This window comes from Oncorhynchus nerka, linkage group LG21 (assembly GCF_034236695.1).
Source record: "Oncorhynchus nerka isolate Pitt River linkage group LG21, Oner_Uvic_2.0, whole genome shotgun sequence".
NCBI classification, from domain to species: domain Eukaryota; kingdom Metazoa; phylum Chordata; class Actinopteri; order Salmoniformes; family Salmonidae; genus Oncorhynchus; species Oncorhynchus nerka.
The window spans coordinates 9,094,412-9,114,274 of NC_088416.1; the positions used below are offsets into that span (position 1 = coordinate 9,094,412).

Sequence of the window (19,863 nt, forward strand, 5' to 3'; positions counted from 1 at the left end):
ATCATACAATTTGAGTGTCCGGGATTTACATTTCCTGTTACGTCTAGTAGATCATCAAGGACAACAACCACCCGAGCCACAGCCTTTTCACCCCGCTATCATCCAGAAGGCGAGGTCAGTACAGGTGCATCAAAGCTGGGAACGAGAGACTGAAAAACAGCTTCCATTTCAAGGTCATCAGACTGCTAAATAGCCATTACTAGCATATTAAAGGCTGCTGCCCTATATAAACTTGAAATCATCACTGACCACTTTAATAATGGAACACTAGTCACTTTAATAATGTTTACATATTTTTGCATTACTCATCTCATGTGTATACACTGTATTCTATCTTAGTCTGTCGCTCTGACATTGTTCGTTCATATATTTATAGATTCTTAATTCCATTCCTTTACTTAGATGTGTGTATTGTGTGTTTTGTTGCGAAATTGTTAGATATACTTGTTAGATATTACTGCACTGTTGGCGCTAGAAACACAAGCATTTTGCTGCACCCGCAATAACATCTATTAAACACGTGTATGTGACCAATAAAATTTGATACCAGACTGCGTTACCTCCCTATATGTGGTAAAAAAAAAAGTTTAATTAACTACATGTACAACTTATCTTAGCAGTGTTGTAACCATCTTCCTACAATATTGTAAGCTACTATGCAAAAAAAAAAAAATCACTATTGGTATCACAACAACGAGAAAGCCACATGATGCATACAGTAGCCATATAGTAACATACCAGCTTTAGCGAGCATGGAGGCCAGCAGCTTGCAGACAATGGAACCTCTCTTCCTCATCTTGCACTGCTTGCTGTAAGGGAAGTAGGGGATGACCCCAATGATGTTCTTGGCACAGTTAGTCTTGAGAGCATAGGCCATGACCAGCAGCTCCATGATGGCCGTGTTCACATCTCTGGGTAGGACAAAAGAACCATTCAAGAGACAACGGAGCAAGATGGACAGAGATAAGATAACATAATAAGATAAGCAAGAGTGAGATAAGAGTAGTAGTTGTAGATATTTCAGTAAACTTTTGAATAAAACTGGCTGTTGTGTTGTCATGGTTTTAATTTGCATGTCGTAGTAACTGACGGGGTATAAAATTCAAAACCAAATTAACACTCAGAGCGTTCGCTCTCGGAGTTAACACTCGTCTTTGTTCAAACACATTCACTACACATTTAAGTGAGGGAGTCTATGACGCTAGTCAGTATCCTACAATGTTAACCTTACTTGACTACGTGCCCATTGTCCTGGCACTAATCGCCACATTGTAAGACAAGACGTTGAGCGCCACACTAATAGTCGTTCCCTAAACCCTGAAGAATAACCTTGATAGCTATGGGGCATTTCTAAATAATTAAGCCTCAAGATCGTATCGAAGAATGACTCCATTGTTGTATGTGGATTCAGCCAGTTCATGAGAGAAGCAGAGGCAAACTTTGTTGGGGACTTGATGCACTTTTATTAACACTATAATTAGTCATCAAAGATAACGTCTTATTACTTAACTAATACAAAGAGTGCAGTAAGGTAGTGCCAGAGAAGATTTGACCTAGGCAGCCTCCTGAAACAGCAGAGCCAACCACAATCATTAAAAGGGCAACTCAACCCCAATACCACCCGTTGCATCTTCTAAAAAATGCATTCAGGCTAGAAGTTGTGGGTGGAAGGAATTGGTAAACATAGTTGTACCTGATCCCAACACTTTCTCACTAAAACATAATCTGACAATAACATTATGTGCATTGTGAGCAAATACATCTCTGGACAGTTAGCGCACAGTGGTTAGTCACCAAGTTCCTGGCATCTATTGCCACTTGCGGTTTAAGATCAAATCCCACTTGGGGTGCAAAAAAACATATATTTTAAATGTGGACTCACATTGCGGTATTGTGCTGAGGGGGGAAAAAAATGCAATCGTCACCTTGAAAATTAAGATTAGGGGCTCAATTCAATCCAACCTATATTGTATTATTTACGCAGTAGCTCTTTTTCCAACGATCAAATTAACTCAGATTGGTCTTGGGTACCAGGGCCGGCTCGCTCATTAGGTAGGATTAGGCGTCCACCTATGGTGGCAGATCGACTAGGGCACCATTTTCTGAGCTAAACTGACCAAGACTTACCTCCAACCTCACAATTAATTCTGCCCAAAAAACAATGGAAAATTTCTCTCAACCTGTGGCATATGGGCTTTTAATTACTTATTTCACCTTTATTTAACCAGGTAGGCTAGTTGAGAACAAGTTCTCCTTTACAACTGCGACCTGACCAAGATAAAGCAAAGCACATCGACACATACAGAGTTACACTTGGAATAAACAAACATACAGTCAATAATACAGTAGAAAAAGTCTATATACAGTGTGTGAAAATGAGGTAATGCAATAAAATAGGCCATAGTGGCAATGTAATTACGATATAGCAATTAAACACCGGAGTGATAGATGTGCAGAAAATGAATGTGCAAGTTGAGATACTTGGGTGCAAAGCATTGTAAACTTTGTCAAAGGCAGGGCTGCAAAAATTTTAACTTGTCCATTCCAAGCGCGCCTCTCCAGAGTGCAGTTGGAGACATATCATCATTTTTTTTTCTCATAAATCATGTAGCATATGGTAGAAAGAGTATGTGGTCTTTCCTGTAGCCTAAAGGCTGGAGATAAAATGTATAACATCATTTTTACATCATGCAGGTTTCTCCAATCCAATTGCCTAACTTAAATGGCGTCCAATCAAATCAAGAATGCGCTGACATCTTGACAAACATCCTAAAAACAGGATGGGACAAAGTAAAATAGACAATATGGAATGGACAATCAGGCTACTCACAATTGCTGTCCAGGACTTTGATCCCGTGTGCTAAATTTCATGTGTATGCCTACATGTTTTTTTATAACCTGATATTAGCGAAAAATTAAATTCTGCATTTCCCACTGTGTAAACACATCGCAAATAGGCTCAGGATAACGCCTACTGATACAATTGGATTGCTGATAGTCAGAGCTTAAAAAGCAAAATTGATCAGTCACAGGAATCAGGACTAATAAAGCCAATGCAACGGCCTGTTTTACAAACGATGGGCATTCATACATTTCCATTGTGGTCAGACATGGTTGACTACACCCCTGTAAGGACGGACCGACAGTCTTTTGGACATCTTTTTTTGATCTGGTCATCTTTGTTTTTCATAGGGTAGGCCTACCACATAGATAGCAATCCTAACATTCTATTTTTAGACAACACTGTAGGCCAGGGATGGGCATCTCCAGTCCTCTAGGGCCAAACTCATGTCACACTTTTGCCCCAGATAACAAATCTGACACCAATAATCAACAAATGAGCATCTGCAGTTTAGAATGGAATTAAGTGTCAGCGGCTGTGTTGACCACAGATGTGGAACAAGTTTGACACCTCTCCCGCCCCCAAGGACTGGAGTTGACCATCCCTGCTGTAGACGATACCTCGGTAAGAACGGACCGATACGGACACCTTTTGGACTTCTTTTTCTGTCCGGTCTGAACCAGCCTTTATTTGTAACAAACATACATCTTGTCAACTTTCATTCAGAACCGAAAATTAATCTTCAACATCTGGAAAAATTGACTTTAGATGTCTTTCCAACATAATTTTGCTTACTGGGACTATTGTTGAAGGGGCGCCAATTTTTGTTGTCTCGCCTAGGGGTGCAGAAGGGCCAGGACCAGTCCTGTGGGTACTGTATAAAACCCTACAACTACTACCAGGGATAAATATTGTAAATTAAGGATTTGAAATCAAAAGTATCTTCTCCATGTGGGATTAGAAATCACAGCCATTGAACTATGAGCCACCAATTAGTCATAGCAGTTGAGAGAAAATACGAGTTGACAGCGCCACCATTGTCACCCATTTCTCATTATGATGGATATAGCTACGAATATAAACGTAAAATCCTCAAAGCCTACATGTTTTTATTCTTCGTAAAAGCACATACGTGTATGAAACGGTAAGCAAAAAATGTATCATATGCGGAAATGTGCCTTACTGCCTTTTGAATTTTGTGTAACGTCAGTAGTCTAGTCAAGGAAGCCTTATGCAAAATATACTGGCACACTCCACTTACCAGACCATTACCAAATAAGGCGTGTGGTCACCTGCTTTTATAGTGAGCCTCGAGGTGGTACCACCTAGCACATCTAGAAGGGAGTGTATTTCATACCAAACCTCTCCCTTGAGATGAAGAGGCACCTTCTCAAGGTGCCTTCTTTTACATTACAATTTCAATGGTTGAGTTTAACCGTTAAGGACAAAAAGAGCTAGATTTACTACTAAAATACCTAAATATATCACTTTTGCAACGAACTGTCAAAATGAAGACCAGAATTTATTTGTTTCACTATAAATAAGCCTAAAACATCTTGTTTTAGACACAAAAATACATTTAAAAAGTTCAGGAAAGTTACTTGTTACAGGTCAGTGCCCCCTAGCTGGCTGTTAATATTGCAATCTCAATTTCCCAGGCATCTCCTGCCAACCAATGAATAACAACCACTGGATGAAAATATGTTTGTGGAGGACAGATGTAACCGATGTGAAACGGCTAACTTAGTTAGCGGTGCGCGCTAAATAGTGTTTCAATCGGTGACGTCACTTGCTCTGAGACATTGAATTAGTGGTTCCCCTTGCTCTGCAAGGGCCGCGGCTTTTTTGGAGCGATGGGTAACGATGCTTGTGACTGTTGTTGATGTGTGCAGAGGGTCCCTGGTTCACGCCCGGGTATGGGCGAGGGGCCGGTCTAAAGTTATACTGTTACACAGACACCCATGGGGGGGGGGGGGGGGGTTATATTCTGACTGATCAGCGATGAATCAACAATGTCTGCCTAATTTCAAAAGGGAATACATTTACGTTCCTCTCATCTAGTTTCTATTGATCAATTTGGTTCTGTGGCGATACTGCAAATCCAAATAGAATGTACACACTTTAAGACTGTGTAGAAGACATGACACCCGGATCCTCTCACCTTGGAATGGTCTGAATGATAAAGATGTCTTGACCACGAACAGACTCTTTCACATCCACCCTGGTTTCTGTAAATAAAAAAAAGCAGCAAATCAGTTCCAGGAGCAAGTAACCCCAGATACAGTATGCCGACCATCATCTACGGTGCATTCGGAAGCTATTCAGACCCCCTGACTTTTTCACGTTACAGCCTTGACCGAAAATGTATTCAATAAAAATGTTTCTTCAATCTACACACAATACCCCATAATGATAAAGCAAAAGCAGTTTTTTTTATTGCACAATTACATACAAATTAAAACAAATACCTTATTTACATAAGTATCAAGACCTTTTGCTATGAGACTCGAAATTGAACTCAGGTGCATCCTGTTTCCATGGATCATCCTTGAGGTTTCTACAACATGATTGAAGTCCACCTGTGTTAAATTCAAATGATTGCGTATGATTTGGAAACACACACACCAGTCTATATATAATGTCACACAGTTGACAGTGCATGTCAGAGCAAAAACCAAGCCATGTGGTCGAAGGAATTGTCCGTAGAGCTTAGAGACGGGCTTGTGTCGAGGCACAGATCAGAGGAAGGATACCAAAAAATGTCTGCAGCATTTAAGGTCTCCAAGAACACAGTGGCCTCCATCATTCTTAAATGGAAGAAGTTTGGAACCACCAAGACTCTTCCTAGAGCTGGACGCCTGGCCAAACTGAGCAATCAGGGGAGAAGGGCCTTGGTCAGGGAGGTGACCAGGAACCTGATGGTCACTCTGACAGAGCTCCAGAGTTCCTCTGTGGAGATTTTCCTCCTTCTGGAACGTTCTCATATCTCCTCCAAACAAGCCTTTATGGTAGAATGGCAGGCGGAAGCCACTCCTCAGTAAAAGGCACGTTGACAGCCTGCTTGGAGTTTGTCAAAAGGCACCTAAAGACTCTCAGACTACGTGAAAGAAGATTATTTGATGTGATGAAACCAAGATTGATCTTTGGCCAGAATGCAAAGTGTCTCATCTGGAGGAAACCTGGCACCATCCCTACGTGAAGCATGGTGGTGGCAGCATCATACTGTGGGGATGTTTTTCACCGGCAGGGACTAGGAGACTAGTCCGGATTGAGGGAAAGATGAAAAGTAGAGAAAGATCCTTGTTAAAAACCTGCTCCAAAGCACTCAGAACCTAAGGACATTGATCCTAAGCACACAGCCAAGACAATGTAGGAGTGGCTTTGGGACAAGTCTCTAAATGTCCTTGAGTGGCCCAGCCAGAGCCCGGACTTAAACGAGATCGAATATCTCTGGAGAGACCTGAAAATAGCTGTCCAGTGACTCTCCCCATCCAACCTGACAGAGCTTGAGAGGATCTGCAGAGAAAAATGGAAGAAACTCCCCAAATACAGCTGTGCCAAGCTTGTAGCATCATACCCAAGAAAACTTGGCTGTAATCGCTGCCAAAGGTGTTTCAACAAAGTACTGAGTAAAGGGTCTGAATACTTATGTAAATGTGATATGTTTATTTTTAATAAATTTGCAAAAATGTCAACGCCTGTTTTTGCTTTGTCATTATGTGGTATTGTGTGTAGATTGAAAGAAAACAATTGAATCAGTTTTAGAATAGGGCTGTAACGTAACAAAATGTGGAAAAAGTCAAGGAGTCTGAATACTTTCCGAATGCACTGTATACAAGGGATGTTTAGCTCTTACACTACGAGGTCCAGAGCCTGCTGGTTCTGTTCTACCTGATAATTAATTGCAAACCTGGTGTCCCAAGGCATAAAAATCATTTTTTACCTAAGACAATTGAGACATGGATCGTGTATGTGCGCCATTCAGAGGGTGCCTTTGAACAGGGTATGGTAACAGGTGCACCGGTTTGCGTCAAGAACTGCAACGTTGCTGGGTTTTTCACACTCAACAGTTTCCCCGTGTGTGTCAAGAATAGACCCCCACCCAAAGGACATCCAGCCAACTTGACATCTCTGGGAAGCATTGGAATCAACATGGGCCAGCAACCATTGTGGAATGCTTTCGACCCCTTATAGAGTCCATGCCCGACGAATTGAGGCTGTTCTGTGGGCAAAAGTGTGGGGGGTGAACTCAATGTGACTCGTTTCAGGAAAACTCCTGTCACGTGTCACTACTTAACATAAGGTATTTGAACGCAAACATGTTTTTACTCAAAATGCTTTTGGAATGTGTACTCAAGTGCTTTAACAAAATTGTATGCCATTTGTAAATATGAATAAAATAATTAAATTACAAGCCTAGTTGGTTTAGCCACGGAAAAAAACAGGAACCTTTCCAATGGCTATGATTGGCTGAGATAATGGATGGGCTGGTCAAGCCAATTGGATTGGTCTGCCATGTAGCTTCTTTCTTTAGCATGAGCTACTCAGTATGTGTAGGTAATCCTTTCGAACGCTTTTTGAAAGATATCACAAAGAACTGCAAAAGTGTTGCTAATGCTCTCCACTTTCATGAGGACAGTTTTGAAATTGGTGGAATGCCCGGTGGAAGCAGAGTATGACAGCTAAGGAGATAAGGAGAAAATTCTGCCGTTTGATTGCAAATACACGGAGGGAGTCAAAAAGAGAATACAGAGAAGGCTGTTGTATAAAACACTTGTCTCCGGATTACATCTTCAAACTAAGGACAACCATGGCATCGGTGAGGGAGAAGCGTTAATCTATGAATACATGTAAGAGTCTAGCTAGCTACAATTTCCGATATTATACGTTTCTAATTTTGGCAGAAAATAATTTAGCTGGCTAGCTGTCTCGCTAGATAACATTACATGTATGATATGTGTAGTAATATTATTAATACCTCAGAGCCATTTGAATTGCTACCTATAGCCTAATGTTACCTAGCTAAGAAACATTGAACCTAGTTGGTTAGCTTTACCTAGCTGAAAATTCATAAAGGACAGTAACGTTATGAGTTGGGATTATGGTTCATTGTTGAGCTAGCTAACAAAAAAACACTCCACTATGCAAGTAAACGTTCACTGTACCATTTACACCTTCTGCATCATATGCTTGTGACAAATAAACAGATTTTATTTAATATTGTGCGTGTTTACCAGAGACGGTAATGTGAAGAACATGACCAGCACCGAAGTCAAATTAGATATAACGTTAGGCCAACTAGACAGTGTCCAAGTTCAATAAATACAATTATTTGTCACAATCACAAGCTATTTTCTGTAGTTAGCTTGCCATTAACTTGTAAATAATGATCTTGTTGTGAGTTTATTTACCTTAAATAATTCACACAAATTAGGTCAATAAAAACATTGTCAGCTATATGATAATTATCTGAACTGGCAAGCCAGCTAACAAGCTAGAAACTGACCAAAACATTGTTTAGAAACGTGCTTTTATTTGCCTGGTTTGCTCGATTGACATATAATAAATACATTTTTAAACAGATTGGTTTATTGGTGTTAAAATACACCAGTTATGCTATTTTGGACCACCAGGATGCTGATGTCATGCAGCCGGTTGTTTTTGTTCATGTCACTGCGACAACATAGAATGTTCATGTCACTGCGACAACTGTATACAGACATGTCAATAGACATAGTATAAACCTTTAGTCTTGAAATCTTTGGTTGTTTAGTTCACTACTGTACTCACTCGGTTTAGCACGGCCTCACATGTGAATCCTTAAAGAGACGGGTGGGGCTTAAGAGGGTGTGAATAATACTGAATGGGTGTAGACAAAAGATTTCTCCAATAGGTATAACAAAACATTCAAGGGCCATTTTATCAAAAAATGGGGTTACAAGTTTATCAACTTTCAAAGCAGAAGTACTTTCCTAATTGTTCCTCAACTGTAGTGTATATCACATCACATTTTTTAGCTCTGATTCTCTACTTTTAGAGACTCACAATTTTGCCACATAAGACTGAATCGAGCTGGTCGTTCACATATTAGGAAGGGGTCCTTCATGTTCTGTACACTCAGTGTATACTATATGAAGCTGAAAGGGTTAACCTGGCATCTCACCTCTGTTGGACTCTTGGTAAACAACCGACTTTCCCAAGTCTACGCCAAGTCGTCTGCAAGGAGAGAAGGAAGGTGTTAGACAGTAAATAAACAAAAACACACAACTAAAATCGTCCACACACACAGGAGGAATGCCCGCCTTTTGAGTAACAGGCTCAACTCAATCATTATTGTGGGTGCTTATGTTTGTCCTATTTAAGATAGAGTTGAAGTCAGAAGTTTACATACACTTAGGTTGGAGTATTAAAACTGGTTTTTCAACCACTCCACAAATTTCTTGTTAAACTATAATTTTGGCAAGTTGGTTAGGACTTTTGAACTCTAGTGGTGGTGTAAAGACATTTGTTTATTATAAATGAAATGTTTATGAATACCTGTCATTAAAATGACTTAGTAAATTTGTAGAATATTAGGTTTCTACATTGTGTAGACGCACAATGTTTCTATTGAGATGCATTACATTGAAAAATTGTCCACCATCTCTAAAAATGTCAGGTGCAAGAGAGATGTCATTCATTCTTTGCTATGATCATTGATATCCTATCACTTTTCTTTCTTTGCCTGAAAATGTTTGGATATACTGGTGAAGTTACATTGTTAGCTAGCTAGTCAATGAAGTAACATGACTGAAAAATGTGTAAATAAATGGTGAGTAGTTTTGGTAGGCCCACAACATTTAAAATGGGGTCCCGGTAATCCGCAATAGGAAGATAATGTTGCACCAGAGTGGTGAGAGAACTCGAGACGTTGGAACACAACGATACAAGTGCTTATTTCCAGAGAGCGCTCCATAAGCCAAGCCCCAGTGGGCAGAGCTAGGCATGTTGCACTTGGATACGTTTTAATATGGGAAGAATAGCCTCTCATTTTACAATGGGTCAGTTTGGTTCTGTGTAGCCTGGTTATGCTAATATACAGTATATATACACACACAAAAGTGTGTACACCCCTTCAAATTAGTGGATTTGGCTATTTCCGACATACCCGTGGCTGACCAGTGTATGAAATCAAGCACACATCCATGCAATCTCCATAGACAAACATTGGCAGTAAAATGGCCTTACTGAAGAGCTCAGTGACTTTCAACGAGGCACTGTCATGGGATGCCACCTTTCCAAGAAGTCTGTTTGTCAAATTTCTGCCCTGCTACAGCTGCCCCTGTCAACTGTACGTGCTGTGGAAGTGGTAGGCCACACAAGCTCACGGAACAGGACCGCAGAGTGCTGAATCGTGTAGCGAGTAAAAATCATCTCTCCTTGGTTGCAACACTCGCTACCGAATTCTAAACTGCCTCTGGACGCAACGTCAGCACAAGAACTGTTCGACGCGAGCTTCATGAAATGGGTTTCCATGGCAGAGCAGCCGCACACACGGGAAAGGGGGATACCTAGTCAGTTGTACAACTGAATGTCTTCAACTGAAATGTCTTCCGCATTTAACCCAACCATCACCATGCGCAATGCCAAGCGTCAATTGGGGTTGTGTGAAGCTCACCGCCATTGGACTCTGGCGCAGTGGAATTGTGGTCTTTTCAGTGATGATTCACGTTTCACCATCTGGCAGTCCAACAGTTCATTAGTTCCAATGAAGAAAAATCTTAACGCTACAGCATACAATGACATTCTAGACGATTCTGTGCTTCCAACTTTGTGGCAACAGTTTGGGAAATGCCCTTTCCTGTTTCAGCATGACAATGCCCCCATGCACAAATCGAGGTTCATAATGGTTTGTTGAGATCGGTGTGGAAGAACTTGACTGGCCTTCACAGAACCCTTTACCTCAACCCAATCGAACAGCTTTGGGATTAATTGGAACGCCGACTGCGAGTCAGGCCTAATCGCCCAACATCGGTGCTTTCACTTCAGCGGATGGGGAGTAGCCATGTCATAAACCACTCCCTTTGCCATTCTCACTGTTCTCACTCAATGCTTTTGTATAGTAAGAGCATTTTGAGGAACGAGAGTGGACTAGTTAAGTAGCCTGGCGGTTAGTGTTGGGCCAGTAACAAATGTCGCTAGGTCGAATTCCCAAGCCGATAACGTGAAAAATCTGCCCAAGTTCCCATGAGCAAGGTACCGTTGATAAAGGCAGACCCTAGGTGTGACCCCTCTCTGAGTGTCTCTCGTTGAGTTTGAATATGCAAAAAACACATTTCCAATTCATACGTGCATAATACATACATACAGTTGAAGTCGGAAGTTTACATACACCTTAGCCAAATACATTTTAACTCCGTTTTTCACAATTCCTGACATTTAATCGTAAAAATTCCCTGTCTTAAGTCAGTTAGGATCACATCTATTTTAAGAATGTCAAATGTCAGAATAATAGTAGAGAATGATTTAAGCTTTTATTTATTTCATCACATTCCCAGTAGAAGTTTACACACTCAATTAGTATTTGGTAGCATTGCCTTTAAATTGTTTAACTTGGGCCAAACATTTTGGGTAGCCTTCCACAATAAATTGGGTGAATTTTGGCCCAATCCTCCTGACAGAGCTGGTGTAACTGAGTCAGGTGTGTAGGCCTCCTTGCTCGCACACACATTCTCAGTTCTGCCCACAAATTTTCTATAGGATTGAGGTCGGGGCTTTGTGATGGCCACTCCAATACCCTGACTGTTGCCCTTTTGCCACAACTTTGGAAGTATGCTTGGGGTCATTGTCCATTTGGAAGACCCATTTGAGACCAAGCTTTAACTTCCTGACTGATGTCTTGAGATGTTGTTTCAATATATCCACATAATTTTCCTGCCTCATGATGCCATCTATTTTGTGAAGTGCACCAGTTCCTCCGGCAGCAAAGCACCCCCCAGCATGATGCTGCCACCCCCGTGCTTCACGGTTGGGATGGTGTTCTTCGGCTTGCAAGCCTCCCCGATTTCCTCCCAATGTAACGATGGATGGTCAAACAGTTACATTTTTGTTTCATCAGACCAGAGGACATTTCTCCAAAATGTTATGTCGATATAAGACCCGTTTTACTATGGATATAGATACTTTTGTACCTGTTTCCTCCAGCATCTTCACAGGGTCCTTTGCTGCTGTTCTGGGACGGCTCGCGGCTCTCATATCTCAATTCTTATTAGCCAATGCCCATCACGTAATTGTATCCTTCTCACAGAAATAGCAGCTCTGAAGTAGGCTACTAGTGAAGACAGACACATTGGGGATGCAAAGGTGCACGTCTTCCTTATCGAATTCCGAGGTGCGTATAGAAGATGTTAGAAGAACCGTCCACATGTTAGAAGAACCGTCAGCTAACAAGTTGAGTAAAACACCAAAAGCACGAACCTGTGTCAATCTACTATTCCCACATTACAAAAGTCGACCTATTCCATTGGATGGCTTGTCATTCGGTGCGAGAAATAAATATTCCAAATAGACTGGGACAGTTGTTGGACAAAGAATATCAAATTAATACAACCAGAGTATGTTTTTAAAAAGCAATGAGACAAGATCGCAAATTGGATATGACATTTTTTATAATTTCAAAATAAATATAATTGTAAAACGTTCCCTGCCTCCGCTCAGATTGCAAGGTGGGTGATGTTGCAATGGGCAACAGGCACTGGCCTTTCCGAACAGTGCCTCAAGTATGACTAAATCAAGCCTTTAGACGTTAATATTAATTATCCTACATCATATTTGTCAAGAATGACTGTAGTTTAGCGTATGTATCTATGACCCGTGTATGTCGCACGTCACTACTTCACAGGAAAGGCATATACACATTTTTTTTAATCAACATTTTTGGGCAGAAATGTTTTCTGGAATATGAACTTCCATGTGCCTCAATAAGAAATGTGTATGCCATCTATAAATACAATTGTTAAATTATGAGCCCAATTGGTTTAGCCATGGGAAAAGACAGGAACCTTCCCGCTAGCAATGATTGACTGAGATAATGAATGGGCTGGACATGCTGAGAGCGGAGTTTGGATTGGTCTACCATGTAGCATGCTTCTGTCTATAACATGAGCTACTCAGTATGTGTAGATAATCCTTGCTACCTCAGCTTTTTGAAAGATATAGTAGCCATGGAGAACTGCAAAAGTGTTGCTACTGCTCTCAACAGCATTTCTGCCCTGAATTTAGCAGGCGCTATCAACAAAGCTCAGCAGGGAAGAAGTTGCGAATAATCAGATGAGGAAATTCCTGACTTGGGCAAAAAACATTTTCACTGAACCAGACATTGTAGAGTCTTCTGATGACAGTGGTGGAGAAGAAACAGCAATCAACAGTGTTGTCACGGAAGAAGTTGACTTTTTAATAAGTGGAATGCCCGGTGGAATACCTGCAGATTCATACTAAACCATTTAATGGGATTGTGGTCCATTGTTAGCTAGCTAGCTACATGACTAAACAAGACTCCACTGCGAGATGAATACATGACCCATCAAGTTTGTCAGGTGTGTTTGGGCGTGACTATGGCCATTATTGTATTTCATGAACATGTGAACTACACTACCTTACTCATTCTGTTTGGCACATGGCCTCACATGTAAATTCTTAAAGAGATTGGTGGGGCTAAGGCTTAAGAGGGTGTGAACGATGCTGATTCGGAGTAGACAAAGAAGAGCACTCCAGTTGGTGGACCAAAATATTCAGGGACCATTTTTTGACTGAACTGGAGGTGGTTGGTGACATATATACGTAATTAAGTCATTAAAGTGCGGCTACATTTTCTGGTACTCCCTCCTGTCTGCATCGGTCTGGACATGAAGACTGTAGCCAATACGCATAGGCTATCACCTACACTTTCACATGCAGGCAAATTATTTATGTACATTTACAGACACGTTTTTCGGAACAGAATAGCAGTGTTTCGGTTTTCAAATTGGCTATTAAAACATTATATTTTTATTCGTGGCCTTAGTGCCCGAGCAGATGTCCTTGCTGCTCTCACAGATTGGGCACCTCTTGAAGGCCAAATGGCCTTGCCTGTAAAATGACAAAATTCCAGGCCTGCTGGTGAGCAATGTTCCCTTTATGGCTGCGATGGCTGTGATCGAATAAACACAATACGAACGCAATAAACGCTAGCGTCCCACCTCGACAACAGCCAGTGAAATTGCAGGGCGCCAAATTCAAAACAGATATCCCATAATTAAAATTCCTCAAACATACAAGTATTATCCACCATTTAAGATAAACTTCTTGTAAATCAAACCACAATGTCGATATCAAAAAGGCTTTACTGCGAAAGCACACCATGTGATTATGTTAGGTCAGCACCTAGTCACAGAAAACCATACAGCCATTTTTCCAGCCAAAGAGAGGAGTCACAAAAAGCAGAAATAGAGAAAATTAATCACTTCATGTTACACAATACATGTATGTTTTGTTCGATAAATCTCAGTTGACATTGGCGCGTTATGGTCAGAAATGCATTGTCTCAAACATCCGGTGAAAGTGCAGAGAGCAACATCAAATTACAGAAATACTCAAACATTGATAAACGACACAAGTTTTAAACATACGAATAAAGATAAACTTCTCCTTAATGAAACCGCTGTGTCAGATTTTAAAAAGGCTTTACAGAGAAAGCACACTTGGCAATTATGTTAGGTCTGCACCAAGCTTCAGAAGCCCATACAGCCATTTTCCAGCCAAGGAGAGTGTCACAAAAGTCAGAAATGGCATTAAAATTAATCACTAATCACCTTTGATGATCTTCATCTGGTGGCACTCCCAGGTCTCCATGTTAGACAATAAATGTTAGTTTTGTTCGATAAAGTTCCTCTTTATGACCAAATACCTCCTTTTTGTTAGCACGTCTTGTCCAGTAATCCGAATGCTTAAGGCGGGCAGGGCACTAAGTCCAGACTAAAAGTTTATTTTTTTTAAAGTACAATAAAAGTTAGTAGAAACATGCCAAACGATGTTTAAAAATCAATCCTCCGGTTATTTTTGTCATAAATAATCAATAACATTTAAACCAGACAAAAGCTTCATCAATAGGAAAGGAGAAACAAGAAAGGCGCGTTCCCCGATCAGGCGCATGGCTGATGAATGGAAATTTCCACTGGCCCCTGATTGAAAGTGCTGTATCTCCCTAATTTTTCAGAGTAAAAGCCTGAAACAATGCCTAAAGACTGGCCACATGTAGAGGAAGCCACAGAGCTCGTGAACTGGGTCCTAAGTCTTTGTATGGTGGATAGGCTTACAATGGAAAAACAGCCTTTCAAAATAATAGTACTTCCTGGTTGGATTTTCCTCTGGTTTTCGCCTGCCATATCAGTTCTGTTACACTCACAGACATTATTTTAACAGTTTCGAAAACTTAAGAGTGTTTTCTATCCAAATATATTAATTATATGCATTTCCTATCTTCTGAGTCTGAGTAACAAGCAGTTTAATTTGGGCACACTTTTCATCCAAAATTCCAAATGCTGCCCCCTACCCTAGTGAAGTTAACGAGAGAGTCACTGACATGATGTCAGCTGGTCCTTTTGTGGCAGGGCTGAAATGCAGTGGAAATGTTTTTGGGGGATTCAGTTCATTTGCATTGCAAAGAGGGACTTTGCAATTAATTGCTAATTCATCTGATCACTCTTCATAACATTCTGGAGTATATGCAAATTGCCATCATACAAACTAAGGCAGCAGACTGAAAATGCATGTGTCATTCAAAACTTTTGGCCTCGACTGTACTATGTAGGCACCGGAGCTTACCCATAAGGAAGACTAAGCATGTACATTACCTATCAGATTAGGGTTCTGAAATCACCCTCACCCACTAATAAACTTGTCATTTTTGCAGATTAAGTGACCGAGCTAGGTATGTTTCAATATTTATTGTTACAAATTATGAGTCAATGAATATATACTGAATGTACAAAACAATGGTTTTGTTAATATGTCTTTCCCATTCACCCATGGCACACACACAATCCATGTCTCAATTGTCTCAAGGCTTAAAAATCAACTTAAATCCTTCTTTAACCAGTCTCCTCCACTTTATCTAGACTGATTGAAGTATATTTAACAAGTGACATAAGTTTTCATAGCTTTCACCTGTTCAGTCGGTCACGGAAAGAGCAGGTGTTCATAATGTTTTGTACACTCTGCACAACTGAATTCCACCCATCTCAAAATCCAATGGTTTCTAACAGAGATCTAACAGAGAGATCTTCTCTTCTCGCTTTGGCCATATAGTGGGCCTCCATGTGATTGCTCTCCTCATTATGAAATTATCTACTTTACCCTGTATATCTAAAAATGATTGTTTAATGCAAAATTACCAAAACCTGATCGTGAACCTAAACACTCAAAATAAAATCTATTGTAAGGCCTGTTCAGCAGTTATAGCCAGATGAGTCCGTTTGGGATCCTGAGTGGCGCAGAGGTCTAAGTCGCTGCATCACAGTGCTGGAGGAATCACTTCAGACCCAGGTTCGATCCCGGGGTGTATCACAACTGGCCATGATCTGGAGTCCCAGTAACAGCGCACAATTAGCTCAGCGTCATCTGGGTCAGGGGAGGGTTTGGCAGGGGTGGGCAGTCATTGTAAATAAAAATTAACAGACTTGCCTAGTTAACTATTTTTTTTAAAAATCTGTCTCCAGTACCTTACTTTCATTCTGGTAAAAACATTTAACAGCGCATAGATGGGGCTCCCGAGTGGCACGGCGGTCTAAGGCACTGCATCTCAGTGCTAGAGGAGTCACTATGGGAGTCACATAGGGCGGCGCACAATTGGCCCAGCGTCGTCCGGGTTTGGCCGTAGGCAGTGATTGTGAATAATATCACACAAGCTATTTTGAATTTGAATGCTGAAAGTGCCATGCAGTTGAGCAAGATCCGGAACAGCCCGCCTACCTTGCGTTGGTCAGCGTGTGAAGCTGGGCACAGTACGAGTTTGACTAGGATAAATAAACACAGGTTAACAATAATTATATTGCCTGAGATTTCTCAGCATGCAAAATGACTTGTAGCTCAATGACTGTCAACACAGTTACATGCAGTTCGACACTGAAGGAGAGGACTCATCAGTTGCAGAGTATGTAAGTAAGCGGGGCTGGAGCGAGATTCCCAAAAAGCTGGCCTTCTCGCCCGCTCCAATAGTGCTCACTTCACAAGCTCAGGGCATGCCCGGCCCAGCATGCATTTGTAGCCTACTTGTGTGCTGCTACAGCCCCTTGCTTTAGCTACGGTCATGAATTGGCTAAATATTTTCAGAAAGACACATAAAACACAGGGGCAAAATCAAGATGACTTACAAAGACGAGGACCAAGAGTAAGAGAGGGAGAGTGGGGATGTAGTGTCCACAACTAAAGAATCCATGTGGAATCGGTTCAAGATAAGTATTCCGAAAGCATGATGTGTACTTACTACGTGCACATGCTAAAAGAAAGTAATGAGGTGGATAGATAACTAAGTGTCATTGTTACAAAGTATTTCTAAACTAACAATCAGATCTCTTAAGTTTTGTTCACTGTTGTTCTATTGTCTATACAATAGGCCAGAATTGATTTTGGCCCAATAGGCCTGGCATATTCCCACTTCAAGGAACTTTCCGTTTTGATTGGGTTATTTTGCTGAAAAATCTTTAGGCCAACCTATAGAAAAATAAAACTATGCATCTCTGCCCAGCCTAGCAAGAGTGGCCAAAAGGGTGTTTAGCATCCCCAGTGGCTCCCCTGCTTTCCAGGCAGCTTTGCATGAGCCTAAAGCCACAGAATTGGCGAAACTCCTGTTAATAAAAATGACGTAGCCTATTTGAAGTGATGAGCGCTTCTTACATTCACCTTTATTTTTTTATGGTATCCAATTGGTAGTTAGTCTTGTCCATACCGGGAGTTGGAGCGACTCGGGAGAGGCGAAGGTTGAGAGCCGTGCGTCCTCCAAAACACAACCATGCTGCACTGCTTCTTGACACAACGTCCGCTTAACCAGGAAGCCAGCCACACCAATGTGACGGAGGAAACACCGTACACCTGGCGATCTTGTCAGCGTGCATGCGTGCCCGACCTGCCACAGGAGTCGCTAGAGCGCAATGGGACATCCCTACCGGCCAAACCCTCCCCTAAACCAGACAACGCTGGGGCAATTGTGCGCCGCTCAATGGGTGTCCCGGTCGCGACCTGCTGCGACAGAGCCTGGACTCAAATCAGGATCTCAAGTGACACAGCTAGTACTGCGATGCAGTGACTTAGACCCCTGCGCCACTCGGGAGGCCATAAAGAATGTAATTTAATGAATATTCTGACCAATGCATGTTACATTTAGATCGGTTTGGGGTCAGCAGACCGATGCACTTGTATATTAAACATGGGAATCGGGAAAAACAGGTCAGTGTCTGGGGATGGGGCAGCAACTGTAACTGCCCCTATGTTTGAAATACTGTTTGCCTGGAATGGGCCGTTTGTTAGACCAGTTTGCTTGAAGTCTCTTAGCAAAGTTATGTGCGAGGTCATTCTCTCTCATCCTTGGGACTGTTAGCGACTGTGTTGACTTCAAAATATGGGGTGTGAACAAAGTTTCTATTCAAGCGTTGGTTGACATGGTAATGGCTCTATAGTGTTGGAGAAAAGTTTAAACAAACGGACCCTCCGTTACATCGTGACGTGTCATGCCGTAACGTACAGCACGCATAAAGCAATGACACATTATATAAACACTTTATAGTGTTTAATTTATATTTTAGAGGCGATAAATTGGCCAGATTGAGTGAAAAAAAGCAATTTTCCCACACAACATATCTCCTCACTATCAGGCATTAGTATCGCTTCCCCACCCGCCATAGACCTGACGGGGCTCATTGCCTTCTTGAATAATGCAGAAACGGGCAGCGTGGGGGTCATGTAATTGATTCTGTTGGAAAGGGGATCAATTGTGCTTTACAATGGTATTGACATTACAGTTGATCTGGAAGTATTACGTTTTTGAGGCGCTAAAATAAGGTCAATTGTACAGACCGAGGCGATGTACAAAAGTGAGTGAGTTTACGTTAACCGAAAAAGTTTGGGAACCACTGCGCTAGACCACCACTAATTTGTCTTTTGACTACTTTCAAATCCAGTTGAGGGGGAAAATGATTAATTTGAGAGTTGCAAGAGATTCATTTGAATGCGCAGCATATACTTACTCCGTGATCTTCTTGGCAAGCTCGGTGCATGCGGTGGTCGAGTTGGCAGAGAAGACACGGTACCCACTTTTTGAGATATTCATTGTTGAGTGACTAGGAAAGCTTTGACGTTCGAGAATGACAGACGAGATTTATAGGGCCTTATAAAAGTCCACGTACTTTGCCTACTCACATTGACAATATCGACTCCTTTTATAAATGCAGGACTTAAGAACACGGAAATACGTCGAGTGAGGAATGTTACAAAATCTCAAATAAACACCGGCCTATATGTAGCTAACCCACATAACTGGCGTAAGTAAACACATCTACTTATCGATCGCAGTATGACTGGTCTATCAAACTAGAAAACTGAGTTTTTCCACATCCGCACATAGATCTGTAGGCTACTCTACGAAAAACGCGCTCCACCTAATTCTTCAACTGGAAAAATATTTTGCAATAAAAGTACACTACAGCAGACTCGTGTAATCTCAAAAAGTGTATACAATGTTGCTTCTAGCGTAGCTAATGTAAACTTTGTAGCAATGAGGTCAAAGAAAATAAGAGTAATTTCATTGGGTAGCCAACGATTAACATATTGGCAGTATAATAATCCAATGTGATTGCTGCTTTGGAACAGAGGGCGGTTTGTTCGAATTTTCAACCACTCAGAGCACTTCAATTATGCGCGAGGTCAAAGAGTAACCTTACGTAGAATGCGTAAAATGACGTAAAGAGACGCTAAAGTAATGAGTTATTATGAAGAAGAAACATGTAGGTAAC

At 41.3% G+C, this 19,863-nt stretch overlaps 1 protein-coding gene across 2 annotated transcripts in view; it reads right to left on the reverse strand.

Annotated features, from left to right (window-relative positions):
* The window catches only part of LOC115103799 (phosphoribosyl pyrophosphate synthase-associated protein 1-like), a 32,685-nt gene extending 13,020 nt beyond the window's left edge, over window positions 1-19,665 (reverse strand). The window contains exons 1-4 of one of the 2 annotated variants that reach the window (XM_029624757.2): window positions 19,099-19,665; window positions 9,006-9,058; window positions 5,004-5,070; window positions 739-911 (exon numbers count right to left, since the gene is read on the reverse strand). In XM_029624757.2, coding sequence (XP_029480617.1) covers window positions 739-911; window positions 5,004-5,070; window positions 9,006-9,058; window positions 19,099-19,181 — 376 coding nt within the window. In that variant the 5' untranslated portion in view covers window positions 19,182-19,665. The remainder of the gene's footprint in view (window positions 1-738; window positions 912-5,003; window positions 5,071-9,005; window positions 9,059-19,098) is intronic. The other variant, XM_029624758.2, reaches the window with a different exon arrangement.
* Between the last annotated feature and the right edge of the window lie 198 nt (window positions 19,666-19,863).